The sequence below is a fragment of the Hibiscus syriacus genome, unplaced genomic scaffold, assembly GCF_006381635.1.
Source record: "Hibiscus syriacus cultivar Baekdansim isolate YM2019G1 unplaced genomic scaffold, ASM638163v2 tig00116964_pilon, whole genome shotgun sequence".
Classification (NCBI taxonomy): domain Eukaryota; kingdom Viridiplantae; phylum Streptophyta; class Magnoliopsida; order Malvales; family Malvaceae; genus Hibiscus; species Hibiscus syriacus.
The window spans coordinates 3,533,988-3,544,857 of NW_024063489.1; the positions used below are offsets into that span (position 1 = coordinate 3,533,988).

A 10,870-nucleotide genomic window follows, 5' to 3' on the forward strand; every position below is an offset into this window, starting at 1 on the left:
GTTTCATATCTCACTGCAATTAATTGTATATAGATCGCATGTTAAATGGAAACTTTGTGAATGGTTTAACATAATATATTTCGGATTTAGACCATGTAAAATAGACGATCATAGGATACATGATGGTTATAACAATCCATCGATGGCTACTAGTGGCAACATCAAGAAAGGCGTGCTTTATTTTCTAGCAAATAATGCAATTATATGGCGTTTTATGATTAGTAGGCCAGTGGCAGGTGTGTCGACTGAAGACTAAGATGCTACTTTGATATTGTATAAGATTTTAATCAAGTGATTACATTTGCCCCCCTTCACTCCAGTGCTAAAACTAAAAGTCAAGATCATCTCTAATTACAACCTGGAATTTATCATTGATAGTTATAAAGGAATACGTACAAACTAAAGGCTTGTATGATTACAGGATGAAAAACAAAAACCCTGGTTTCATGATCGTCTGATTATTATCATAAAATTATATATGCATAAATATATTGGATGTATAAATATACATAGATTGTTGGGGGTAATTTATACATGAAGTAAAGCATGAGATGGATGCCATAGTTATCGACATTAACAGATGCAAACTCCAAGACTAGGAAATCTCATGCATGATATTGATAGAGTTGTCGAAATAGAGTTCAGGCCAGTAGGGAGAAGCGGCTCCATTGTTGCTAGAACTACTGCTTGCATTACAGAGTGATGTGTCGATAGCTGTTGGAGGAATGTTAGGGGATGGAAGAATCCAAGATGATGAGTTCTCGGTTTGGTTATCTCCTTGTCTGAGCATCGTAAAGCTGGAACAGTTTCCTATCTCACTGTTCACCGATGTTTGGAAACTGGAAGGGACTTGTGGGTCTAGTAAATGAGGTAAAGGAGTGGGATATTGGTGGAGTTGTTGAGAAGTAGCATCTCCAAGAGAAAATTGAGATGAATTTGGAACTGATGAACTTATTAAGTTGAGAGCTTCCATGTCTGCAATGCCATTTGGGGATTGGCCTAGTAATTGCAGGTATTGAAGCTTAGCCAACCGAGCAGCTTCAGCCTGTAATCTTAAAGCTTGGTCGTCTAATATTAGATGAGTAGTACTCTCCAAGAGGTCCTTTAGGCTAGCAAGGGCTATAAGCTGAGGCAAGCTTGCAAAGATATCAATTCGTGGCTGATGGGTCGTTGGATCAATACCCATTTGAATAAGCTTTTTCTTTAAATGTGTGTTCCAGAAGTTCTTGATTTCATTATCCGTGCGGCCTGGTAAATGTGTTGCAATGGCTGACCACCTGAATATATATAAGAATAAAAACATAGAAAAGAGAAGTGTTAACGTAAATTCACTAGTTTAGGAGCAGAGTTCAATTACTTGTTTCCAAGAATGGAATGCAAATGCAGAATTGTTGATTCTTCTTCTTGAGAGAATTTGCCCCTCTTGATATCAGGCCTTAAGTAGTTTGTCCACCTTAACCTACAGCTTTTTCCGCATCGGTTGAGATCTGAAACCATGGAAAAGTTTCTTTTTAACTTAGCAGTAATGAAGATGAAGAAAGGACAGGATCAAAATTAGAAGATAATTAACCTGCAAGCTTAGGGAGGGCTCTCCAACTACCATGGCCATGGCGTTCTATGTATTGAACCAGCTTTTGGTCTTCTTGGGGAGTCCAAGGTCCTTTCTTTAGGCCGTTCTCGTCACAACTAGCTGATCTCCCCATCATCCACCTTTATTTCTCTTTATTCGTTTCCCCTTCTTCACTACCAAAACTCTCCTCACCCATGCTTATATATACACGCACTTTCGTCTGTCAGATTGTTAATCACCAGTATTAAAAAAAGTTAGATTATTTACTACACAACATCTATATTTTAATTTTAAAATATTAATTTCTAAATCTTAAATCATAAAGGTTAAAATCCTAAATTTTACCCTTAAACCCTAAATATAAAACACAAAAATCTAAAATTATAAACTCCAAAACAACAGATAAAACATATGATATTAAAATATAGATATTATGTAAAATGAATTTTACACAATCTATGTATCAAAATATTTTCTTAAAAAGAATTATAATTTGATACACAACATTATATATATCATAATCTCAAATCTTAAAATCTAAAACTCTGAAACCTAAATTTAAAACCATAAACATTAACATTAAAAATCTAAAAAGTTAAATAGAATATACAACATCAAAAGAGACCAACCCATATAAATTAAAATGTATATAATATATATCAAATAATTTTACTATGATTCTACAAAATTGATGAGTTATTTTAATGCAGTGCAGGACTTTTTGCGGCGACGACAGTAACTCGTTGGAGCTAATTAGATAACAATTATTATTGAATTTATATGTTTATAGAAGGAGGGGGTTATTAAGGATAAAACCGAAGATCAATGTAAATCTTTTTTTTAATGACAAAATTTTCATTATATACATATTTAGTTTATATTTATTAGATTTATATTTGATACATAGGTGATGATTAAATCAATTAATAAAAGTAATAGTTTATCAATAAACTTTGGAAGTAAAAAGCAATAATTATTTTTATTTGATAAATTAAATTACATAATTTATAATTGTTAGTATGTAGAACAAATGTACAAGTCAATTAAAGTAGAATTGTGCTAGGTAATATCGAATATACAATTATGTAATACATTGGTGGTAGTTTTTCTTTCTCACCAAAAATGAATTTAATTTATTATCACATATATTTAATTAATATTTAAATAATAATAATAATAAAATATGAACCAAGCGATCTTAATGGTTAATGGATAGTTATTATCTTTGAAGGCCTTAGATTCAAACACGATACATGTAGGAATGTATGAGTGTTCATTGCCAAATAATTGAAAGATTTTTTTTAATAAACATCAATTTGTAATTATCTCTGACTAATAAAAAATAATAAATAACACATATTCTTAGTAGAAAAATACTCTATTGTTATTTATATTAAACTGAAAGTAGAGGTGGTATTCGGGTCGTTTGGATCATTTCAGGTCTAGATTACATTCGGTTTAGGTTCGGTTTGAATCAAATTGGATCTGGTTCGGATTTACTTCGGGTCTATGACAATTTAGTTTGGGCCGAGTATCGGATCAGGTCAAAATCAGATTGGTTGGTTTTCGGGTTGGATCAAAATCAAATCAGCTGGTTTTCAGGTCAGATTAATATAGGATCAATTAGCTTCAGGTCGGATCAATATTGGATTAGTTGGTTTCAGTTTGGATCAACCATTAGATTTTCAGGTCAATTCGAGTCGGTTTCAATTCATGTCAACATTTAGATTTTCAGGTCAACCGTTGTCACTCATTGTCATAATAATTTTCCATACTAGTCTTTATTACTTATACTTTAAGAATTTTATATGAATATATATTGTCACATCCAAAATTCAGAGCTAGAAGTTTTAGTTTAAATTAATCGAATCAATGGATCTTTAAAATCAAGAATTTTTGTAAATATTTATTGTCACAATCTAAATTCAGAGCTAGAAGTTATTGCATCAGATATAAATTTAATCTTTTAACTGATGAAAGATTATATTGTACCGTTAAACTATTACTAGAAGTGATGATTAAACTAGCAATATAATATAAAATGAGAATAAAAATACATCATTTTACTATTTAGCAATGCTAAAAATAGATAACAGTAATAATAAATAAATAAATTATTCATTCACTTAAACTCAATTATTGAGTTAAAGTCATGTCGAAGTTTGATTCGGATCGGATATAAATAAATTAAATTTGGGTTGCTTTCGGTTCGAGTTGCTTTTGGTTCGGGTTACTTTAATTCGAATTGCTTTTGGTTCGAGTTGATTTACCATCCGCTATGAACCACAAATATTCATTAAATATTAAACGTGTTTAACGGAGTTATTTAGTTTTGTTTTAGTTCTTAAGTTTTGTTTTCTAGGGATCGTTTTTCATAATTATAAAAAAATTTGGTTAAATGATTAAGAAAGTTTAATTTAAAAATATTTAATATTTTAATTTTATTAAAAATATTTCAAAGATATTTGTCGCAACCGTCTTTCAGTTGGGCCCGGAATTGGGCTTCGACTTGAAAAATGTGGATTAGAGTCGCCACCGACCATTTATTTTATTAAAAATGGGTTGATCGGATACCTTATTTCTTACCTGATCTGCGTTGTACCAGAAACATGTCGGGTTCGGGAGTCGGTTACGGTCAAGGAAGGATTAGCACCCTTGAACTACCCTTTCGGTACTACGTAATTTCCAGTTGTCTTTGGTTAAGAAAAATGTAACTTTAAATTAAAATGTAAAATAGCAATCTCAACTACTTACAATTGATTAATTTGAAAGCGTACCATTTAAAAGTCAAAATATGTGTTAGAAGAAATAAATGATAAAAAAAGTAAAACAAATGAAATAAGGAAAGTGATAGAAAATGAATAAAATACATAAAAAGTCGGTTACGGTCAAGGAAGGATTAGCACCCTTGAACTACCCTTTCGGTACTACGTAATTTCCAGTTGTCTTTGGTTAAGAAAAATGTAACTTTAAATTAAAATGTAAAATAGCAATCTCAACTACTTACAATTGATTAATTTGAAAGCGTACCATTTAAAAGTCAAAATATGTGTTAGAAGAAATAAATGATAAAAAAAGTAAAACAAATGAAATAAGGAAAGTGATAGAAAATGAATAAAATACATAAAATGAAGAAAAATAATAGCGCACATATATACATAGTAGACAACTAAATAAAAATAAAATGATAATGCAAATAAATGAATAAAACAAACAAAATGAAGATAAAAAGATAAAAATAAAGAATAAAAATAAAAAGAAGATAGATAAATAAAAAAGGTGCAAGTATATATATAAGTAATAATAAAAAAATAGAAAAAATATAATAGGAAATCATAAGTAAAATATATGTATATACATATAAGAATAAAATAGGAAATATATATATATATATATATATATATATATATATATATACAATATACTAATGATAATATATATATATATATAACTAATAAAACGTAATATGTATATATATATATAACAAAAATAATAAGAGAAAAAAAAGCAAATAATTAAAGAAAATTAAAATTGAATAGACAAATTGAGGTTAACAGGGGGCTAAATTGAAAAGAAAACAAATTAGGTGGCCAAAATTGAAGACATTTCGGGACAAAGGTCGATTCTTGGGGCAAATTGAGGCACACCAAAGGAAAGGGGACCGAAACTGAGATTATCCCCCACCCGTTTCAGAAACACGCGGACCCTGGGGATCCAAATGGGGTCCTCGGGTCGAGTATATAACCCATTTCCCACAAACACTTTCTATTATTTCCCCATTTGCCAACTTGAATCAAAAAGAAAGGTTTTAAAACCTCTGAAGTGTTCATGTGTGTTCATCAAGCAGATGAACACGCCGCCGTGCTTTCCAGAATCTGGCCGTAGCGCCGTCTCGTCGGCCGCCGTTGTACGGCGCCGGCCACCGTTCATCGGCGGTAAATTAAAAAAAAAATTCGCTTTTTCGAATGCTTTCTGAACTTCATTTCTAAAAACCAAAGTTATTTTTTAAAAAATCGATTTGAAAAAACGTAGATCTAAAAATATAATTTTGAAAAACAAAGGGCCTCCCTTTCGTTCCTCGGCCGAATGGGTTCCCGCTCGAACCAAGAGCAAACAAATGTGTCATGCAAGCCAAGAAAACCAAAAGCAAGGTAAAGATTTACCTATTATTTCACTCAGATTCTATACAAATTACTTCGAACGTTTGTTTGCTTTTTCGTGATTTTCTTGTGTGTAATCTCTGCTTGTATTTCGTATCAACCGTGTCCCCCATTACATTAGGGATTACATGCTATTGTCACGGGGCTAGACTGCTGCTAGCAAGCTCGTGCGGCCTTAGTCGTTTTTCGAGGTCGAAACTCGGCTAAGTAACCCAAACCTTCACTAAGCGAGAATGCTTAGAACGTTGCAAAAATAAAGGAAATGGGAAAAATAGAGAGATGGGCGCTCAAATGGAGAAGAGAGAGTTTAGAGTGAATGCTAACTTGTATTCCTCAATCTGAAGTGAGTAAATGAGGTGGGGGTGAGCCTCCTTTTATAGTTGGAGCCCCCTACAATCAACGGTTAAGATTAAATTACATCAACGGTCAGAAAAGAGCCCTACTCTATCTATAACTCTAAATTAAATAATAATTAGTGGGAATTATCTCTAAGATAATTTCAAATAATTATCATGCCTCTTCTCTCTCCAAGGTGGATGGGCCAGCTCTGCTGGGTCTTCTAGAAGGCCCAAAACGTGGCAAAGGTAGTCTCTGGCAGCCTTGAACGAACTGGGCTCGGTCTTGGGCTGGCGGTCTGTGACATTCTCCCCCACTAGTTCTAGCGACGCCCTCGTTGCGCGAACTAGAGTGAAACTGGTCAATCTTATCTCGGAATTGCCACAAGGCTTCGGAAGGTTCCCAACTTCCCTCACTCTCTGGAAGTCCCTTCCACTGAACAAGGTATTCATGCCTTGGTCGTTTTCCCACTCCATGAACGGCTCTCTCTGCGTGGATAGCTTCTACTTCTCTCTCGTATGAGACCTTTACCCCGACTGGCGCCCGGTGTGACTTGCCTCGATCTAGCTCCTCCATCCTGATGGTATGGCTTTAACAAACTCACATGGACACCGGATGAGCTTTGATGGTCGAAGGCAACTCCAATTTGTAGGCCATGGTGCCTACTCGCTTCAAAACTTTGAATGGCCCCTCGTATCTTCGCACAAGCCCTTTGTGATATGGGTTGCGCAAGATATCACTTAATTTGGCAAGGACTAGGTCACCAACCTCAAAGTTTACATCCCGACGCTTTCGATCTGCCCACTTCTTGGTTCGCTTCCCGGCCTTGTGCAAACAAGCTCGGCTAGTCATGTTGTTCTTGCCACTCCTTGGCAAATTGGTATGCTGTTGGATTTGGCCCTTGGTACCCAGTCACAACCGCATTTGGTGTAAGCGGCTGCTGCCGATAACAATCTCAAATGGACTCTGATTGGTCGCTTCACTCCTCTACAAATTGTAGGAAAACTGGGCTACATCCAACAATTTTGGCCAGTCACGTTGCGTGGCACTCACATAGTGCCTCAAGTAGGTCTCTACGAGTGCATTCACTCTCTCGGTTTTCCCATCCGTCTGGGGATGAACACTTGTCGAGAAGTTCAAGCTTGACCCCATCAACTTGAACAACTCCTTCCAGAACCTCCCAGTAAACCTTGTGTCCCGATCACTGATAATCGTCTTTGGAACACCCCAGTACTTCACCACGTACTTGAGGAAAAGACGAGTGGCCTCATCGGATGGACAAACTTTGGAAGCTGGAATAAAGGTCCCATACTTGGAAAATCTATCCACCACGACCATGATGCTAGAAAATCCATCGGAAACAGGCAAACCAACAATGAAATCCATGGAAAGACTTTCCCATGGTTTCTCGGGGATAGGCAGAGGCTGCAACAATCCAGCTGGTCTCATTTGCTCTATCTTGTCTTGCTGGCACACAAGACAGGTCTTCACATAGGCTTCGACATCATTGCCCATGTGCGGCCAATAATAGTGCTCCGCTATCAAGGCTAAAGTCCGGTGGATCCCCGGATGTCCCGCCCACTTAGAATCATGGCATTCCCTCATGAGCTCCTTTCGCAATCCTTCAAATTGTGGCACATAGAGGCGGTGTCCTCGAGCATACAACAAGCCTCCATCTAGCCAAAACTTTCTAGTCTTGCCCCCCTTGGCAAGCTCAATCAATGAAGGGGCTATCGGATCATACAACCCCTCTTTGATGCGCTCCCGCATCTGTCCGTCGGTAAACTCACAACTCCATGTCACACCTTCGGCTTAAGGTATCGGCCACGGAATTCACTTTCCCAGGTTTGCTCCAAGGACAGTCAAACTCGGCAAGGACTCTTGCCAACGAGCTTGCTTCGATGACAACTTCTTCTGGGTTAAGAAGTAACTGTTGGCAACATTGTCTGTAAACACCACGAACTTGGACCCAAGTAAGTAATGTCGCCATGTGCGTAAATAGTGCACAACTGCAGTCATCTCTTTCTCATGGACCGTGTATCTCCTCTCGGTCTCATTGAGCTTCGGCTTTCATAAGCAACCGGATGTCCCTCTTGCATCAGACCCCACCAATGGCAACGTCGGATGCATCGGTGAAAACTTCAAAGGGCTTGGTGTGATCTGGCAACACCAAAACTGGCTCACTTATCATAGCAAGCTTGATTTCATCAAAGGCACTTGACACTTTGGGCCCCATCCCACGCCTTGTCTTTCTTCAATAACTCGGTTAAGGGGGCTGCGATTTTGAGTAACCTTTGACAAACCTCCGGTAATAGTTGGCCAACCCCAGGAATGATCTCAGCTCCGTCACCTGGTTGGCACTTGCCATTCATCAATGGCTCGAACCTTGTCCCTATCCATCCAGATCTTGCCACCTCCAATAATGTGGCCAAGGAAAGGAACCTCCGTTTTGGCGAATGAGCACTTTTCCTCTTTGACAAAGCTCGTTCTCTCGCAACACCAGAAACACTTGCTTCAAGTGTTCAACATGCTCCTCCAACGTCTGCTGTAAAGACGATGTCGTCGAGGTAGACAACAACGAATCGATCCAGAAAAGGTTGCAACACCTTGTTCATCAGGGTGCAGAAAGTGGCTGGAGTATTCGTGAGGCCAAAGGGCATCACAAGGTATTCATACGAACCGTACCTAGTCATGCAGGCTGTCTTCGGTTCATCTCCCTCGGTTCATCTCCCTCGGCTCCTGACTTGGTAATAGCCCGATCGCAAATCCAACTTGGTGAACCACCTTGCACCACCAAGCTGATCGAACAAGTCAGCAATGAGAGGAATCGGGTACTTGTTCTTCACCGTGAGCTTATTCAAAGCCCGGTAATCGATGCACATCCGCAAAGAACCATCGTGCTTCTTTTGAAATAGCACTGGGGCACCATAGGGGGACTTGGATGGTCGGATGTACCCGACATCGAGTAGATCCTTCAACTGTCTGTGCATCTCCTCCAACTCGGGCGGAGCCATTCGGTAAGGAGCTCGAGCGGGTGGCTCCACATTCGGCACAAGCTCAATCTTGTGATCCACCTCCCTCTTTGGAGGCAACTTCTTAGGCAACTCGGCAGGCATCACATCTTGGAATTTTGCCAACACGTGGCTCACCACGTCATGAACTTTCTTGGTTGTGGCTGGCTCCTCACACACCAAGACAGCTAAGAAGGACGGTTCCTCCTTGCGCACCGCCTTCGAGAATTGAATTGCGGATAGAACTTTGGCCCTACTCCGGGCCCTCGGCTCACTGGAACAATGCACTGTTGCTTTAGATCCAGGATGCACAAACAATCGGCAAAAGGTACTGGGAAAGCATTGATTCGGTCCAAGAAACTTAACCCAAGCACGAAGTCGAAGTCATCAAGAGGAATCACCTTGATGGCTTCCGTTCCGGACCAACCTCCAACAGTTAACTCAATTCCCTTTGCGACCCCGCAATCGGAACCTCTTTGGCGTTGATGGTAATGTCAACGAACATCAACCCTTTTTCTTTCGACCCTTCTTGACCTCCATGGTGCTAAGGATGGATCCAAGCTTAGAGTCTCACTCTCCTCCCCATCTTTCTCCTTGATGGCCGAGAGTTTATTCTTCTGCGGACAGTCCCTCGCCAAATGCCCTTGGCCCTTGCAGTTGTAACACTGGATAATTTGCTTGTCTTTCTTATCCGAGTGCTTACCATTCGATGGCTTGCCATTGCCACTCGAATCTTTGTCGGATTTGGACGCCTTGTCCCTATCACCACTGCTACCTCGAAACTTTGGCTTTGGTTTGGAGTCCACCTTCTTGACGCCAAGCTCAATGATTGACTCGGCCATCGTCAAGGCAACCGAGAGCTCCTTAACTCCTCGTCGCCTTAGCTCGTTCTTCGCCCATGGTTTCAACCCATCCATGAAGGTGAAGAACCCGTCCTCTTCACTCAATTGGGACTTGGAGCATTAGTTCGACAAACTTTCGAACATGCTCCCTCAGTGACCCTTCTTGCTTGAGACGCCTCAACTTGGATCGCGCCTCATCCTCAGCATACTCTGGGTAGAACTGTTCCTTGAACTCAGCTTGGAATTCTACCCAGGTCTCGATGGCAGCGTTCCCACGCTTCACATCGTTGCATCTGCGTCGCCACCACATGAGGGGCAACCTCTGACAAGTAAACACTAGCGATGCTTACTTTCTTGGCATCCTCTGTGATGCCCGTGGCTGCAAAGTACTGGTCCAACCCCCAAAGGAAATTCTCAATCCTGGGCGGACCTGGTTCCTTTGAACTTCTCCCTTAGGGATGTCACCCAAGGCTTTGGGTGCAACCGTGGCTACGCTATTCCCGAACGCAGCTTTACACACCAATACCTCGGTCTTGAGCAACTCGACCTCCCTCTTTAGCTCGACCACCTCAGAATCGGAACCCTTACTCTTGAGTTCCTCAACTTCCTTCCTTAAAGCCACTACCATGGCTTCTAAGGAATCACCTCGATCAGTTGCCTTCGCATCCAAATCGTTGAGTGAATCCTGAACCTCCTCCCTGATACTCTCCAAGGACTCCAGCTTATCGAGATCCAACGACCCCAGCTTTTCAAGGTCTACGGACTCTAGCACATCCAACACTACCTTGGCTTCCGTCATGGAACCCTCGAGCCTGGTAACCTTCTCCTGGATGGACGTGAGAACATCTTTCGAGGGTGCTCTCTTCTTTCCAGCATTGCGGGTTTCATTCCATCAGAACCCGTCGCTTCACCATGTGGGCCATCTCGAACCAACGAAAATAAAAAAGAAAT

General features: G+C 39.6%; 2 protein-coding genes across 2 annotated transcripts; both read right to left on the reverse strand.

Annotated features, from left to right (window-relative positions):
* Positions 1-420: 420 nt before the first annotated feature.
* On the reverse strand, positions 421-1,730 carry LOC120190896 (transcription factor MYB93-like). Its single transcript, XM_039193931.1, has 3 exons — positions 1,571-1,730; positions 1,358-1,487; positions 421-1,277 (listed from the first exon to the last, which is right to left on the reverse strand). The coding sequence occupies exons 1-3, from the start codon at positions 1,704-1,706 to the stop codon at positions 596-598; spliced, it is 948 nt and encodes a 315-aa protein (XP_039049862.1). The 5' UTR covers positions 1,707-1,730; the 3' UTR covers positions 421-595.
* Positions 1,731-6,240: 4,510 nt separating this feature from the next.
* On the reverse strand, positions 6,241-6,642 carry LOC120190956 (heterochromatin protein 1-like). The gene has a single exon (XM_039193963.1). The coding sequence runs from the start codon at positions 6,640-6,642 to the stop codon at positions 6,241-6,243; it is 402 nt and encodes a 133-aa protein (XP_039049894.1).
* Between the last annotated feature and the right edge of the window lie 4,228 nt (positions 6,643-10,870).

Excerpts from the sequence above, each read along its gene's own strand:
- LOC120190896 (XM_039193931.1), bottom strand. The coding sequence starts at position 1,706 with ATGATGGGGAGATCAGCTAGTTGTGACGAGAACGGCCTAAAGAAAGGA. Across the intron at positions 1,488-1,570 it reads AGCCCTCCCTAAGCTTGCAG|ATCTCAACCGATGCGGAAAA; the intron begins GTTAATTATCTT and ends CCATGGTTTCAG. Across the intron at positions 1,278-1,357 it reads CATTCCATTCTTGGAAACAA|GTGGTCAGCCATTGCAACAC; the intron begins GTAATTGAACTC and ends ATATATATTCAG.
- LOC120190956 (XM_039193963.1), bottom strand. The coding sequence starts at position 6,642 with ATGGAGGAGCTAGATCGAGGCAAGTCACACCGGGCGCCAGTCGGGGTA.